We start from the raw sequence: 16,058 nt of genomic DNA on the forward strand, positions 1-16,058 counted from the left end.
ATACAAATTTGATTTGCAGCAGATTGAGTTTGGGACACCTTAGAGAAAGGCCAGTGCAGATGTTGAGTTATATAGGGAGCTCGAGAGGAGAGGTCTGTGCTGGAGATTTTGAGGGATAATCCCAGAGTAGAGCATGAGTGAAGCCAAGGTCATGGGCAAGGTCAGGAGTGAGAAGAGAAGAGCCAACAACTGCAGACTCCAGGAGTTCCAGTGGTGAGGCTGGTGGCCAGGGACACTGGAAAATGATGGCTCAAGAAGTAGGAGGAAAACCACGAGGACATGATGCTGCAGCAGAGTGTGAGCCCCACTCACACCGTAGTCCAGCGCTGAAGGCGCATGCTAATTTACTTTAAAATGGTTTTGTTTTGGTATGATTTATTATATTACTAAGGGGCAGATTTGGAAGTCAACTTGGCTTTCAAGGTGACCAGGATAAAAAGAGAGAGTGGAACCATGGAAGATAGATACTAGATATTCAGCACTGGTAATAGGGAGCATGACCTGGGTCCCCCACTACTTCCCTGTAGAACCATTTCTATGTCCCTGGTCCTGGACTGGAGAGCACCCAGCAGTCCTTTCTGCTGGAGCAGCTCAAAGTACACCTGGTGAGGAAGAGAAAAGGGCAAAGGATATGGAGACAGAGAAGAGACAACAAGGGGAAGAGCTCATCTTTATGTTAGACTTGTTGCAGGTAGTAATTTGCATTTGTGGTGGGAAGTGGTTTTTGGTTCCATTCTCACCTCAGAGGAGGAAGTGGGTCTTTTAACATAGCTTAGCAAAGATGTAATGAGAGGTGATCAATCCTAGTAAGAGGAGTTTCTTTGTTCCCCTGGCTTTTAACTCTTCAGGACATGAAGATGCAAAGCAAATGGGACCTGCTGGCACAAGAGGCAGCCACTGGTCAAGTCAGAACACTTCAAGAAAAGGAGGAGAGGAAGGGAAGGGAGGCCAAAGGAGAGGGGCCCCTCGAGGCACCTATGGGAGGAAGAATTAGCAATGACTGAAGGGGAATTTCTAGAAGTTGGGGAGAACAAGTGTTTGTGCCATGCTCTGGACAGGGAGAGTGTTCAGGATTTGGTTCTTTCTCATTAGGCATATATGCCTTTACAGCCATTACCGTACACACCATGTCCAGCATTATAAATATGTCATCTCATTCAATCCTCATGTGAACCCTGTGGATAATTATGATGAGTCCCCATTGCAGACAGGTTGCTGATTTGTCTAAGGTTGCACAGCTAGAAAGTGGCATCTCCAGCATTCAAGTGCAAGTGTGTCCAGCTCCAAATCCAAAGCTCTTTTCGGCACTATATGTTCTCCAAAATGGTTTATCATCAGATTTTTTGGGGATTAAAAAAAGGAAAAGAAATTCCTGGCCCATTCACTAGAGATTGAGATTCAACAGGTCTGGGATATGTCCTGGAAATATGTATTTTCAAAACTCTCCCGGGGATTTTGATGACTTTTTTCTAGGTTGGGGGCTATTGACTTCCACATTGCCTCCAGTGAATAAAGGAATGACATCAAAATAGACTACTGAGGATATTTTGTGGGATACTATTGAAAAACCGAGTCTGAAAAAGCCAAGAATTTTTAGCTTTAAAAAACTCATTTATCCATAAGTTCATAGACCAAGTTTTTGCTTTGATAGTATAAATATGTAATTAATCACAGATCTCTTTCTTCTATTTTCAGTCTTTCTATTTAAACACACAATTCTTTTCTTTCATTATTATACTTCAAGTTCTGGGATACATGTGCAGAACGTGCAGGTTTGTTACATAGGTATACATGTGCCATAGTGGTTTGCTGCCCCCATCAACATCTACATTATCAAGTCAGAACACTGCAGGAAAAGGGGAAGGAGAGGAAGGGGAAGGGAGGAGATTTTGAGTAATAATCCCAGAGTAGAGCATGAGTGAAGCCAAGGTCATGGGCAAGGTCAGGAGTGATAGTATAAATATGTAGTTAATCACAGATCTACATTAGGTATTTCTACCTACATCAGCTACATTAGGTATTTTTTCTAATGCTATCCCTCCCCGAGCCCTCCATCCCCTGACAGGCCCTGCTGTGTGATGTTCCCCTCCCTGTGTCCATGTGTTCTCATTGTTTGACTCCCACTTATGAATGCGAACATGCAGTTTGGTTTTCTGTCCATGTGTTAGTTTGTGGAGAATGATGGTTTCCAGCTTCATCTATGTCCCTGTAAAGGACATGAACTCATTCTTTTTTATAGCTGCATAGTATTCCATGGTGTGTCTGTGGCGCATTTTCTTTATCCAGTCTATCATTGATGGGCATTTGGGTTGGTTCCAAGTCTTCACTATTGTGAACAGTGCTGTAATAAACATACGTGTGCATGTGTCTTTATAGCAGAATAATTTATAATCCTTTGAGCATATACCCAGTAATGGGATTGCTGGGTCAAATGATATTTCTAGTTCTAGGTCCTTGAGGAATTGCCACCCTGTCTTCCACAATGGTTGAAGTAATTTACACTCCCACCAACAGTATAAAAGTGTTCCTATTTCTCCACATCCTGTTGGTTCCTGACTTTTTAACGATCACTGTTCTAACTGGCATGAGATGCTATCTCACTATGGTTTTGATTTACATTTCCCTAATGACCAGTGACAATGAGCTTTTTAATCATATGTTTGTTGGCCTCATAAATGTCTTCTTTAGAGAAGTGTCTGTTCATATCCCTTGCCCACATTTTGATGGGGTTGTTTTTTTCTTGTAAATTTGTTTAAGTTCTTTGTAGATTCTGGATATTAGCCCTTTGTCAGATGGGTAGATTGCAAAAATTTTCTCCCATTCTATAGGTTGCCTGTTCACTCTGATGCTCGTTTCTTTTACTGTACGGAAGCTCTTTTGTTTAATTAGATCCCATTTGTCAATTTTGGATTTTGTTGCCATTGCTTTTGGTGTTTTAGTCATGAAGTCTTTGCCCATGCCTGTGTCCTGAATGCTATTGCCTAGGTTTTCTCCTAGGATTTTTATGGTTTTAGGACTTACATTTAAGTCTTTAATCCATCTTAAGTTAATTTTGGGTTTGTGTCCTGTTTTATTTCATTAAGCAGTGGTTTGTTGTTCTCCTTGAAGAGGTCCTTCACATCCCTTGTAAGTTGTATTCCTAGGTTTTTTATTCTCTTTGTGGCATTTGTGAATGGGAGTTCATTCATGATTTGGCTGTCTGTTTGTCTATTATTGGTGTATAGGAATGTTTGTGATTTTTACATGTTGTTTTTGTCTCCTGAGACATTGCTGAAGTTGCTTGTCAGCTTAAGGAGATTTTGGGCTGAGGTGGTGGGGTTTTCTAAATATACAGTTATGTCATCTGCAAACAGAGTCAATTAGACTTCCTCTCTTCCTATATTAATGCCCTTTATTTCTCTTGCCTGATTGCCTTGGCCAGAACTTCCAATACTATGTTGAATACGAGTGGTGAGAGAGGGCATCCTTGTCTTGTGCTGGTTTTCAAAGGGAATGCTTCTAGCTTTTGCCCAGTATGATATTGGCTGTGGGTTAGTCATAAATGGCTCTTATTATTCTGAGATACGTAGCATCAATAACTAGTTTATTGAGAGTTTTTACCGTAAAGAGTTGTTGAATTTTATCGAAGGTCTTTCTGCATCTATTGACATAATCATGTGGTTTTTGTCATTGGTTCTGTATATGTGATGGATTATGTTTATTGATTTGCATATGTTGAATCAGCCTTACATCCCAGGGATGAAGCTGACTTTATCATAGTGGATAAGCTTTTTGATACGCTGCTGAATTTGGTTTACCAGTATTTCATTGAGGATTTTGCATCAATGTTCATCAGGGATATTGGACTGAAATTTCTTTTTTGTATGTGTCTCTTCCAGGCTTTGGTATTGGGATGACACTGGCCTCATAAAATGAGTTAGGAAGGTGTCCTTCTTTTTTTGTTGTTTGGAATAGTTTCAGAAGGAATGGTACCAGCTCCTCTTTGTACCTCTGGTAGAATTTGGCTATGAATTTGTCTGGTCCTGGGCTTTTTTTTGTTGTTGATAGGCTATTAATTATTGCCTTAATTCTAGAACATGTTATTGATCTATTCAGGGATTCTACTTCTTCCTGGTTTAGTCTTGGGAGGGTGTATGTGTTTGCGAATTTATCCATTTATTTTTGATTTTCTAGTTTATTTGCATAGAGGTGTTTATAGTATTCTCTGACGGTAGTTTGTATTTCTGTGGGATCAGTGGTGATATCCCCTTTATCATTTTTTTCTTGCATCTATTTTATTCTTCTCTCTTTTCCTCTTTAGTAGTCTGGCTAGTGGTCTATCTATTTTGTTAATCTTTTCAAAAAATAAGCTCCTGGATTCATTGATTTTTTGAAGGGTTTTTTTTGTCTCTATCTCCTTCAGTTCTGCTCTGATCTTAGTTGTTTCTTGTCTTCTGCTAGCTTTTGAATTTGTTTGCTCTTGCTTCTCTAGTTTTCTTTTTTTTTTTTTTTTTTTTTTTGAGACGGAGTTTCGCTCTTGTTTCCCAGGCTGGAGCGCAATGGCGCGATCTCGGCTCACCGCAATCTCCGCCTCCTGGATTCAGGCAATTCTCCTGCCTCAGCCTCCTGAGTAGCTGGGATTACAGGCACGCGCCACCGTGCCCAGCTAATTTTTTGTATTAGTAGAGACGGGGTTTCACCATGTTGACCAGGATGGTCTCGATCTCTTGACCTCGTGATCCACCCGCCTCGGCCTCCCAAAGTGCTGGGATTACAGGCTTGAGCCACCGCGCCCGGCCGCTTCTCTAGTTTTCTTAATTGTGATGTTAGGGTGTTGATTTTAGATCTTTTATGCTTTCTCTTGTGGGCATTTAGTGCTATAAATTTCCCTCTAAACACTGCTTTAGCTGTGTCCCAGAGATTCTGGTATGTTGTGTCTTTGTTCTCACTTTTTTCAAAGAATTTATTTATTTCTGCCTGAATTTCATTATTTACCCAGTAGTCATTTAGGAGATGGTGTTCAGTTTCCATGTACTTGTGTGGTTTTGGGTGAGTTTCATAATCCTGAGTTCTAATTCTAACAAGGGTTAAGTGGTGTATATCTTCAAGAACTCTCTCCAGGCTGAGTTTCTTCTTGGCCTTTGAAAAGAGCCTTAAGGAATCACACTATTCCTTCACAAAAGCCACTAGATGGCAGCAACTAACATTGCAACTGGGATCTCTTCGTTAAATCATTTGCCACTTGATTTGAGCACTACAGAAAAAATTGTTGGTGAAATTGGCTTCAGCTAAATAAGCCAGTCAGATGAAATTGCCTCAGAATTCTGGGTTTATATGCATGTTCCTTTTCCCTGTCCAGGAAGTGAGATGTCTCACTTCATCATCTTCAAAGAGAACACAGTGAAAGGAACTATTGGAGAATCGATTAGAATGACATCTTATTTTCATTTTATAATTTAAGTTATCATTTGTCTTAAGACTTCTGGATTATTTGACTTTTCAAACAAAACAAATGGTCAGCACAATCAGTTGAAGCGTCTGCTAGAAGATTTGGGACTCTGGTGAAGGGCCAAGGAAATCAAGAGTGCTGACATGAAAGTTGCAATGTCAATTGATTGGCCAGGGTGGGTCTCATAGGGACAGTGAGATTTGAACAAATATTTTGAGATGAAGGAGTTATTCAAGGGATCATTTGAGGACACACTACATGTGTGGGGAAAACACCTCCAACTTAAGCTAGACTTGAAATGGTTGGATATGAAGGTGATCAGGCCAGAGGGGACAGTACTAATCAACTCTTCAGTAAAATGGTACATTTGATTTGGGGTTCCCTGGTGGAGACTCTCAGAGCCTATCAGCTCCAGGTTGGATAATGCTAGTTCATGACTTTCTCTTTATTTGAGGAGTAGATGTTTAGGAAGTAGAAGGTGCCAAAAATATAACTCAAATAATTTAGCATACAATTAGATTTGGTTTAATAATTAAAAATACTTTGAGAATTTTCTTTGGCAGAAATTAGGCTATTAATTAGCATGTCATGAGGGCCCAGCATGTATTATTCTCTCAAAAACTCATTTGTGCTGGAAAATGTGCCGAGCTTCATTTGTGAAGATAATTATAGCTGATATCTTTGGGAGTGTCTGCCAAGTTTCTAGCGATTTCCCTCCTCTTTGGGAGCTGACTCCAGAGTCTACAGGGGTGACTCCTCTGCCCATGTATCTACTGCATGAGCACATCCCCTGGATATAGCTCATTGGAGCAGAGCTGGAATCATGAGCAAAGCTGAGCCAATATCCTTTCTTCTAGGAATCTGGAATTGAAGTCAAGAAGGCCAATCTATCCATTTGAGTGAAACTAAAAGATACAAGCTCAGGGTGGCCATATTTCATTGTGTGCCTGTGCCTGAGGAATAGAGAAAACTGATCATTGGAGAGTAAAAGTATAGCAAATACACAGAGAAGAGCTTAGGGCAGACATTTAGAGAGTTCTGCATTTCAGGTTCCAAGTCACAATTCTTCCCTGAAGTTTAAGTGTCTCCCACAACTTCGGTTCAATAAAACATTTCTATATCCTTCTAATTAATCATGTTAGTTATTTTTGCTAGTCAATGAGACTTCTAATACAGAGATGTTACAGTGATGCTACAGACTTCTAATACAGTGATAACAGGTCTGCAGTAGCAGGAAGTGCACTTTGAGTGTTTTTTTTTCCCCTCTTCCAGCAAGGATGATGGGTCTCATTGTCATTCACTCACTCATTCATTTCACTCACAAACTTTTGTGGAGCTCATATTAAGTATTAATGGCTGAAGACATAAGACTGAATAAGGCATAATCTTTGCAACCTAAGAATGGAAGAACATTTTTGCAATCCATCCATCTGACAAAGGTCTAATATCCAGAGTCTGCAAGGAACTTAAACAAATTTACGAGAAAAAACCAAACAACTCCATTAAAAAGTGGGCAAAGGACATGAACAAACACTTTTCAAAAGAAGATATATGTGCAGTCAACAAACATGAAAAAAAAGCTCAACACCACTGTTCATTAGAGAAATGCAAATCAAAACCACAATGAGATACGGTCTCATACCAATCAGAATGGATTATTAAAAAGTCAAAAAACAACAGATGCTGGTGAGGTTGTGGAGAAAAAGGAATGCTTTTACACTTTTGGTGGGAATGTAAATTAGTTCAAACATTGTGGAAGATAGTATGGTGATTTCTCAAAGGCAGACATACCATTTGACCCAGCAATCTTGTTATTGGTTATATACCGAAAGGAATATAAATCATTCTATTATAAAGATACATGCATATGTATGTTAATTTCAGCACTATTTACAACAGCAAAGACATGGAATCAATGTAAATGTCCATCAATGATAGACTGGATGAAGAAAATGTAGTACATACACACCATGGAATTCTATGCAGCCATAAAAAGGAACAAGGTCATGTCCTTTGCAAGGACATGAATGGAGTTAGAAACCATTATCCTCAGCAAAACTAACTCAGGAACAGAAAACTAAACACTACATGTGCTCACTTATGAGTGGGAGCTGAACAATGAGAACACATGGACACAGGGAGGGGAAAAACACACACTGGGGCCTGTCAGGGTTGGTGGGGAGGGAGAGCATCAGGAAAATCAGCTAATGGATGCTGGGCTTAATACTGAGGTGATGGGTTGATCTGTGCAGCAAACCACCATAGAACATGTTTACCCACGTAACCAACCTTCACATCCCGCACATGTACTCCTGAACTTAAAAGTTGGAGAGAAAAAAAGACATAGTTTTTTCATTGAAATAATTCATGTCTTGATTCTTTGTTTTCAAGATGGCTGGTTAGGGTGTGTGCATATAGGGGTGGTGGTGCAGTGTTTGACTCTGAAATACCAAAGTTCTCTTTTTGACCTTGTTTGACTATTGGGAGAATCAAAATCTAACCTTCTTTGTTTAGAATTGATAGACATAAAAAGTACTTTGTGAACTATAAAGTACTAGACAAATATTTTTCACTAGAGTAATATCTTCTATTTGAACTAATCAGCTTAGAGGCTTCACAGAAACTATTAAACACACTCCTTTGAAAGGAAGTATTTGATTTAGGAATAAAACACATTTTAAAACTGTCCTGTTTACCTAGAGGATTTGTAAAAACTTGTAAATTAGATATTAATTTGTTATATTTCATTTTATTTTTCTTTATCTAAAGAATAATTTTGTAGTTTCTAATATTAGGGGAAAAGATACTCTTTTGGGACCAAATGATATAATCACTTCAAATAATGGTTGTGAGCTTCTATAGAAGACAGGTAAATAAAAACCAACTGAGACAGAACTAATCCCCAACAAATGAACTCCAACACACCTGGGATTGGTCCAGGCATCTGAGTGAATTGTGTAGCAGGTGGAATTTGGCTTCAAATGTCAGTGATAGATCCTGCTCACAAGAAAGCCCCAGATCTTCCTTTCAATGATGCTCATTTTCAAGCATCATTTTTTTAATGATGCTTTAATCTATCAATTCCCTTTTTAGGTTGAGAGCTCTTAAAATATATAGCTATTTAGAGAGAACCCATTAAATATTTATTAAGGTGAATGCATTTAAAGCTCTTGCTTTGCTTCCTTGGGATCCAGTGTCCCCAATTTAAACAACCAGTTAACATTTAGAACAGTAAAAGATTAAAATAGACGGGCTATAGAAATCACTTATGCTTATAGTTAAGAATACAGACTTTGGAGATCTGGTTGATATCTGGCCTCGGTGAGTCTTTGGGCTAGTGACTGAACTCTCTGACTAACAGGTATAAAACAAAGAGAATTCTTCCTTTTTCATAGATGGCTAAGAAGATTAAAGGAATGACGTAGATTAGATTGTCTAGTATAGTACCTGACTTGTAGTGGGGTAATTAAGTATTAGTAGCTGTTATTATTTATTACAAGTTATTTTCCCATAGTCACCCAGCTAATCAGTGCTAGATTCAAGCTCCTTGAGTTCCATCACACCTATGTCCTTGCTACTAAACTTGCTTCTTTCAGTTGCCAGTCTTAAAAAGCGAAATCATTGCTAAAGGAAATCTTAAAGTAGCATTATCTTTGCAATTGATGACATTTTCTTTAAGAACATTCTCATTAATAGCTTGGTCATTATCAATATCTCTCTTTGATGATTATAGCTTAAAAAGGGATGTTACCATTATATCCAAGAAATTCCTTATGAAGCCTTTTAAATTCATCTTACTTGCAGTCTTTGGGGTGGATACCTTTTAATAATACTTGTTTCTTTGTGTTCCAATGGGATGTCAAAATACACATCTCTGGATGCTTGAAGGATTAGAGAAGAAACAAGAATAAACCATTAAATATAATTTACGATTACACCAGGCAATCATTAGTTACTAGAGTTTGTCAATATAATTTTGTACCTTTTCAGTTATATATGTCTAACATGTGGGTTGAATGTGGAGATGAAACATGGAAAGCAGGGAACCCACATTAGTGCAAATGACACTATTTTAGTCTAGACCCAGGATTTAATTTCTGCTCTCTTAACTTCCTACTCAGGTTCATATGTAGGGAAAGAGTTACAAAATTACCAATATGTTGACTGCAAATATTTTTCAAACAGAATTTGGCCTGGAAAACAGACATTTACTGACTTGTTTTAATTCCATAAAATCTCCTCCCCAAAATATAAGACATCAGAAAAAACATGTAACTTTAAAAAATGAAAATAATCTTCTCAGATAAAATAGATGATAGATAGGTGATTGCACAGAAATGAGAAAGAAATGGTGTATGTGTAATCACAATTAAATAGTCCCTTTAACTAGGAAAGAAATTTCCACAGGTTGCCACTATACTACAACATAGCAATATTCTTTCCTGATGAAACAGGCTGGGGATACAGAGTTAAGCCTCTATTAGGAAACAGAGAGGCTCAACGGATCCATTATGGATTTTATTTTCCAGCTTGATTATCCTGAGCTCTTGGGAGTGCTACCATGACCAACGCTGCATGAATGAAATTCTTGTCCTTCCCTTTTAACAATCTGGGCACAGTCTGATTTCTAGATTGTTTCGTAGACTATTTTACAGTCCCACTTTGCATTTTAAATGGAAAAATCCCTGGGTAATTATGCATCTCTATCCTTAAGACATGTGAATGACCATTTTAGGAACTTTGTTCTCTCTAACTTTTAGTGGGATGGAAACTATGTCCTTATTTTCTTTTGAAAAGATGCCAGTGTACTGAGCAGGACAGAAACAACAACAAACATATTGGATTTAAAAATGTAAGTATTTTCAGCTATTTTTTTCAGAAGCCTTCCTACTACTTATTTTTTTTTAATGATTTTAGTGATATTATTTCATTATTTAATTAGATTCTCCTCAAATGGCATAGGCTATGTCAGGCATTTATTTTTACCCTTGATTACAAGTGAAAAAAAAATTGATGAAGTAACTTCCCCAAGGTCATACGATTTGGTATTTGATGGAGCTGGGGTGAGAATATGGAAAATACTTATCAGAATCCTCATGATCTCCTTGTTATTTATATTTAATGTGATTTTGTCATTTCAAACATAAGCACATTTTCCAGTTAGGACTCTAAAGCACATGAATCAGCTTTCACCATTTATTCAGTTACCAAAACCTTTTTTTTTTTTTTTTTTTTTTTTGTTTGACATAGAGTCTCTGTCACCAAAATCTTAAAACTCTGGAAGGGGGTTTGTATAAAAAAGGAATTCCTCAATAGGAGCATTGCAGACTCTTATTACACATTCATGCTCCATTTTTAAAATCATGTCTAATCACCTATCCATCTATCTATCTATCATTAAAAAAAATCTTAACAGGAAAATTCCCATCCATGTGCTTAAGAACTTGGAGAGTATAAAGAACATAAAAATAGGTCATATAGAACCAACCAAAGGTTATCAATTCTGCAGACAGTAGCCATAAAAAATCATTCCAGGCAAGATTTACTAGGTACCAAAAGAAAAAGTGAGGCTTTCTGAACAAGGCATCCAATAAGGGAAACTTCTGTGTGTTAATGATCCAGAAGGTGAAGAAAAGGGAAAAGGATATACACATATACCTATGTATATATTATAAACATATATTTCTCTTTCTAAGTGAGAATATCTGTTTAATTATCATTGTGGTCATCATAAAACATTTTACATGGCTTATAAAATATCCCAGGATAATTTATAGCCGCTTCAGGCTCAGAGCTTCCAATCATAATGGGAAAGAATTCTGTTAGTTCTGCAGACGACCATGAAGAATGTGGGATTGGGAAAGGTGACTCATCCACTCCTCTGTACTACAATAAATCAATTCTGTTTAGGATGGTTTCAAAATTCATGTTAGAGTGACTTCACTCCTAAAGTGCTGCTTGCAAAACCCACAAAGCCTCGTGAATTAAACTGTACTGGAGAGAATGATTTAAATTTAGAATCTAACTGAAACGTGATTGCTATCGTTTATCACATTAGTATCTATATAATTTTAATGGTCTGGCAAAGCTAGGTATAAACATTGAAAGCATTACAAACTGAGCTGAAACAAAATGATTTTTCCTTCTCATACAGAATAGTGAAAAGTCCTTTGTACAGTTTATACTCCTATTCTAATGTACCCAGAATACTTTCAATTGACATTCAATCTTCATTGAAAGATCTGTTTGAGTTTTCAAAGCTAGCCTTTACATTTCTTTTACATTTCAGTAATTTAGGAACTTTCTGAGATCATGGAGACAGTCAGATAAATCTATTAATAATGCTCCTTGGTCCAGATACACACATCTCATGCTGGGGTTTATGTTTACCTGCAGAATATCTTCCACACCAGGTTTCTCGTAAAGGTGGCAGCTGCCCTTCCAAAGCTTTATTCCGGTCCTGCAGTCTTGCCAGCGAATATGAAGGCTTTTCTTCCAAATTCTGATTGAATGCAAAGTCCACAGGGCCAGCCGAGGGAGTCTCTACCTCTTTGTTTTGCAAAGGTGCTACTTTGATCACCCTAGGGTGAGCCTTAGAGTGACTCAGGCCCATTTCATGTGAAAGACATTCAGAGGAAAGCTGCAGAACAAAGTGGTTTTGGGGTCTTTAATATAGCTTGTTTTAATCAAGGCATTTCAGAAGTTTACCCTGGCTTTACAAAGCAGTCATTTCCTTCTAGCAGGCATCCTTCTAGCTCTATTTCACTGCACACTAACCCTTCTGGCCACTTCCTGGGAGGCTGGTTTCCATGGAGACTTCCTTCAACTTTGCCACTTCAGACCCAAGGAATCCAGTTAAACATTGACTTGGTTATGCTACTTTCCGAAATACTCAGTGATAGGAAAAGAAACCACTATTGATTATTAAACAAATATCTAACACCAGGAAGGTTATTAACAGAGAGAGAGAGAGAAAGAGAGAGAGAGAGAGAGAGAGAGAGAGAGAGAGAGAGCTAGCAGAGGTTTAGAGAAGGCTAAAGTTGACCCTTGCATTGCAAATACCTTTGTAAAAAACTAACAGCTAAGAATAGCTAAGCCATCTTTGGAATTAAGTGGATGCATGCCAATGACCAAGGCTTTGTTAATCTTTAATTTTAATTAAATAATTTGTCCTTCAAATATGAAGGAAAGCAGCTGAGTGGCTAAAGTGTCATTTGATTTTTCTGTTGATGAGTTGCCTTTGAAGGGGATGAATGCATTGCAGGTCAGGAGGATAATAGAAAATTTTTTCCTGGGGACAAGGGGACAAACTTCTTTAATAAATGGTCTAAGTAAACCTTGAGTTTTTAAAGATAGCCTATTTACTATGTTTTTAAATTAAATTAAATTAAGTGATTTATTTTTGAAACAGAGTCTCATTCTGTCACCCAGGCTGGAGTGCAGTGGCACAATCTTAGCTCACCTCAACTTCCATCTCCCCAGATCAGTTGATTCTCCTGAGTCAGCCACTCAAGTAGCTGGGATTACAGGCACCTGCTACCACCACACCTGGCTAATTTTTCTATTTTTAGTAGAGAAGGGGTTTCACCATGTTAGCCAGGATGATCTCAAACTCCTGACCTCAAGTGATCTGCCTACCTTAGCCTCCCAAAGTGCTGGGATCACAGGCATGAGCCACCGTGCCTGGCCTATTATGATTTTTAAAATAGAAAAAAAGACTGGAAGGAAATGTGCTGAAATATTGAGTAGTGATTTTTGAATGATGGGATTATGGGTGATTTTTATTTTATTCTTTATACTTAGAAGTGGGACTAAATTTCAAGTTCTAATTGTTCATGACCACAGATTACTTGTGTTTACATTGCATCTTCATAGAGAAATTAAAAGAAAATTTATTTTTCATATTTGCACAATCCATTTCCTAAGGGACTAATGTGGTATTTTGTAAGTCTTAATGGACAATAGCATTTATCTAAAAAGATGCCTGAGTTTAGTTTTTTCCTACTTACTCTCTTTGCAGTTTCTACATCATTTTCTCTGCAGCAGAGAGATTTATAAGTAAAGACTAATATATTAACAGTATCTGCAAACAAAACCACCTCTGGTAACTACAGACTAGTTTAATTATAAAGATAAAAATACTTGAACCAGATCTATTAAGATTCATTTTGGGGTACTATCAATTTAAGTATTTCTAAGGGCAGGGGAATGTATTGTGAGCTAACAAATGAACTAGACGTTGTACTAAAAACTGTGGACTTCATGGATCTGGACGAGTAAGAGCAATTCAGCTCTTATTTTTTGTTTTATTATTATTTAATTTTCAGACAATATTTGTGGAGAACATGAGCCTTCATTGAGAAAGTTGGTTAGTTAAGAAATGATTAAAGAAATAAAAATGCATTTCTGTGTTTCTTTCTCTTTTCATTACTAGTGACTATCAAGCTTTGTGACTTGCACAGATTACTCAATTTCCTGATCTGTGAAATGAGGTCAATAATAATACTTTGAGAGGAATGAACCTGATTTCATTTATAGCTCTTAGAATAATACCTGGCATGCAGTAAGCTCACAGTAATCATTAGCCAGTATCCTCCTTCTCTGATGAAGTATTGCTGCATATGGGCATGTACATAGGATAGTCCTTTACTGCCCGTTGGTCAGACTCTATTAAAATAGACATATTCCTGTCTAAAGGAGTTTGCCCCTAGGTATAAAAAAGACCAGTGAGGAAAGGGTAAATTAATGGGGCCAATTTAACTGAGAAAACCACCATGTCTCAGGATTATCATAAGAAAACATTCATACATTGAAAGGATTTTATTAAAATGATAGTGAAACATTTGAATTTCATTAAAAGAGAAAAGGGAGGTTTAATTTCACTCACAGAGTGAGATATAATATGTAATTTCTTATTATTAGGGTTGTAAAATATTAAGTTCTCACTCAACTAGAACCTTGACTACTTCTCAAACACTTTGTGATACTTTATAATGACCACTCTCTGGTTTGAGAATGACTATGACTATACAATATTGTGTGTAAAAATGATAAAATATGCGGTTATTTGTAACAGTCAGAATTCATGAATATGGATTGAGAATATTAATTTATAAAACTCTTAAGATGAAGCTCAGAAGGGATTAGCTAAACTTTTCTAAAGCTGAAGATAGTGTCCAGAGAAAAATGTATTAAGAGAAGGTGGTGAGACCCCAGAGGAGATGGGGAGGAGCAGGAACTCATAGCCAAATGAGCTATTTCTGCCAGGAAGAATCAAAGCCCCCAGCCTGGAGCAGCTCCACAGGCAATGTGACCTTGAAGTTCCCAAGAAATAGCTGTGTTCAAGCTCCGAGTGCTTGGACCTTTCTTGACTTCTGTAGAAAATGCCTTCCTTCAAGAAACAGAATGAACCAAGCAAAAAATGAGAAGGCAAAATATAATGTATATTTCAAGATATACATTCATTTTGAAGTTCAAGGTCTTAGTTTTTGTTCTGAGTTCATTCCTAACTAGCCTTGGGAGCAAGATTAATAAGCAATTTTGTTTAGTGGATTTAAGTTCTATAGAAACTCAATACGTATTCATAATGAGATACTTGGTTTTTTCTGCTCTCTAGTAAGAGAAAGTTACATTTGAATGATGGGAGGCAAGATCCAGGTCTTTTAAGTGTGAGCTTGGCATCATACTTAAGAGAGTAGGTGCTCTCTAAGTTTCCTTACAACCTTCTACAGCTTGATTTACACTGTAATATCTACTCAGAGCCAGCAAAAGGAGAGGAGCTTTTCTTCCTGTGTAGAAACATTACCTATGTTTTTCCATTGGATTGTGGTTTGATAGTTCTTGCCTTAGTTTTGATGGATTTCCCAGAGTCATCTGCAATCTCCTTCCCCACACCTTGGTAGGATGACTGCCTGGAGATAAGGAAAATGCATGGAATGAACAAAGACAAGGAAAATGCATGGAATGAACAAAGACATCTATTTTCTGCAGATAGCTTACCAGCTAACAGGAAATTGTGACTGCAGTAGCAGTTCTGAGCAGCTACATAGAGAAAACCATGCAAACACTTGAGGAATAGTAAATCTTAAAGTTTAAACAACCTAATATTGGATAAACAAATTTCTTTTTAAAATGAGCTGTGGGCAATTTTGTTTGGATGTTTTATATTAAGCAAGTGACGAAGGCTAAGGTGATATTCCTTAGGATCGGGTGGTGGTAGTCTGGGTCAGGTTGGTTAAATTGCCTTTTGATCCTTCGGCATACAGTTTTCTTGAGAAGGCTTCAGAAGGGATTTCAATCAACGTGTATATAAATATTCCATATGGTTGGACTTAATTCAGTCAGTGGGGCTTAAATTCTAAACGCTTATAGGGTTCCTAAATTATGCTTCTAATAAAGTTGCAGCCTTTTTCTGCAATTGATCTGTAATGGATAAGCAATCACTGGAGGCTTTTCAGCAGCAGTGTGAATTATAGGTTTGGGTGCTAACTAAGCAGAGTTGATGTATGACCCAAACCTTAATTTTCCTTCCAGTGATTATTTTCCTCCCTATTTATTTATATATTGATGTAAAGGTGACAGTATAATCAGACCTACTTGGTTTGGAAGTGCTCAAGCAAAACAAATGGAA

The 16,058-nt window shown here is 37.5% G+C and overlaps 1 protein-coding gene across 3 annotated transcripts in view; it reads right to left on the minus strand.

Annotated features, from left to right (window-relative positions):
- Positions 1-12,186, minus strand: part of CCDC198 (coiled-coil domain containing 198) — a 31,315-nt gene extending 19,129 nt beyond the window's left edge. For all 3 annotated transcript variants that reach the window (XM_064365908.1, XM_012450979.2, XM_012450978.2), the window contains exons 1-2: positions 11,819-12,186; positions 9,227-9,309 (exon numbers count right to left, since the gene is read on the minus strand). In XM_064365908.1, the coding sequence (XP_064221978.1) occupies positions 9,227-9,309; positions 11,819-12,041 (306 nt within the window). In that variant the 5' untranslated portion in view covers positions 12,042-12,186. The remainder of the gene's footprint in view (positions 1-9,226; positions 9,310-11,818) is intronic.
- Positions 12,187-16,058: the final 3,872 nt, after the last annotated feature.

This window comes from Aotus nancymaae, unplaced genomic scaffold, assembly GCF_030222135.1.
Source record: "Aotus nancymaae isolate 86718 unplaced genomic scaffold, 86718_ANA_hifiasm-v0.15.2.pri h1tg000062l, whole genome shotgun sequence".
NCBI classification, from domain to species: Eukaryota; Metazoa; Chordata; class Mammalia; order Primates; family Aotidae; genus Aotus; species Aotus nancymaae.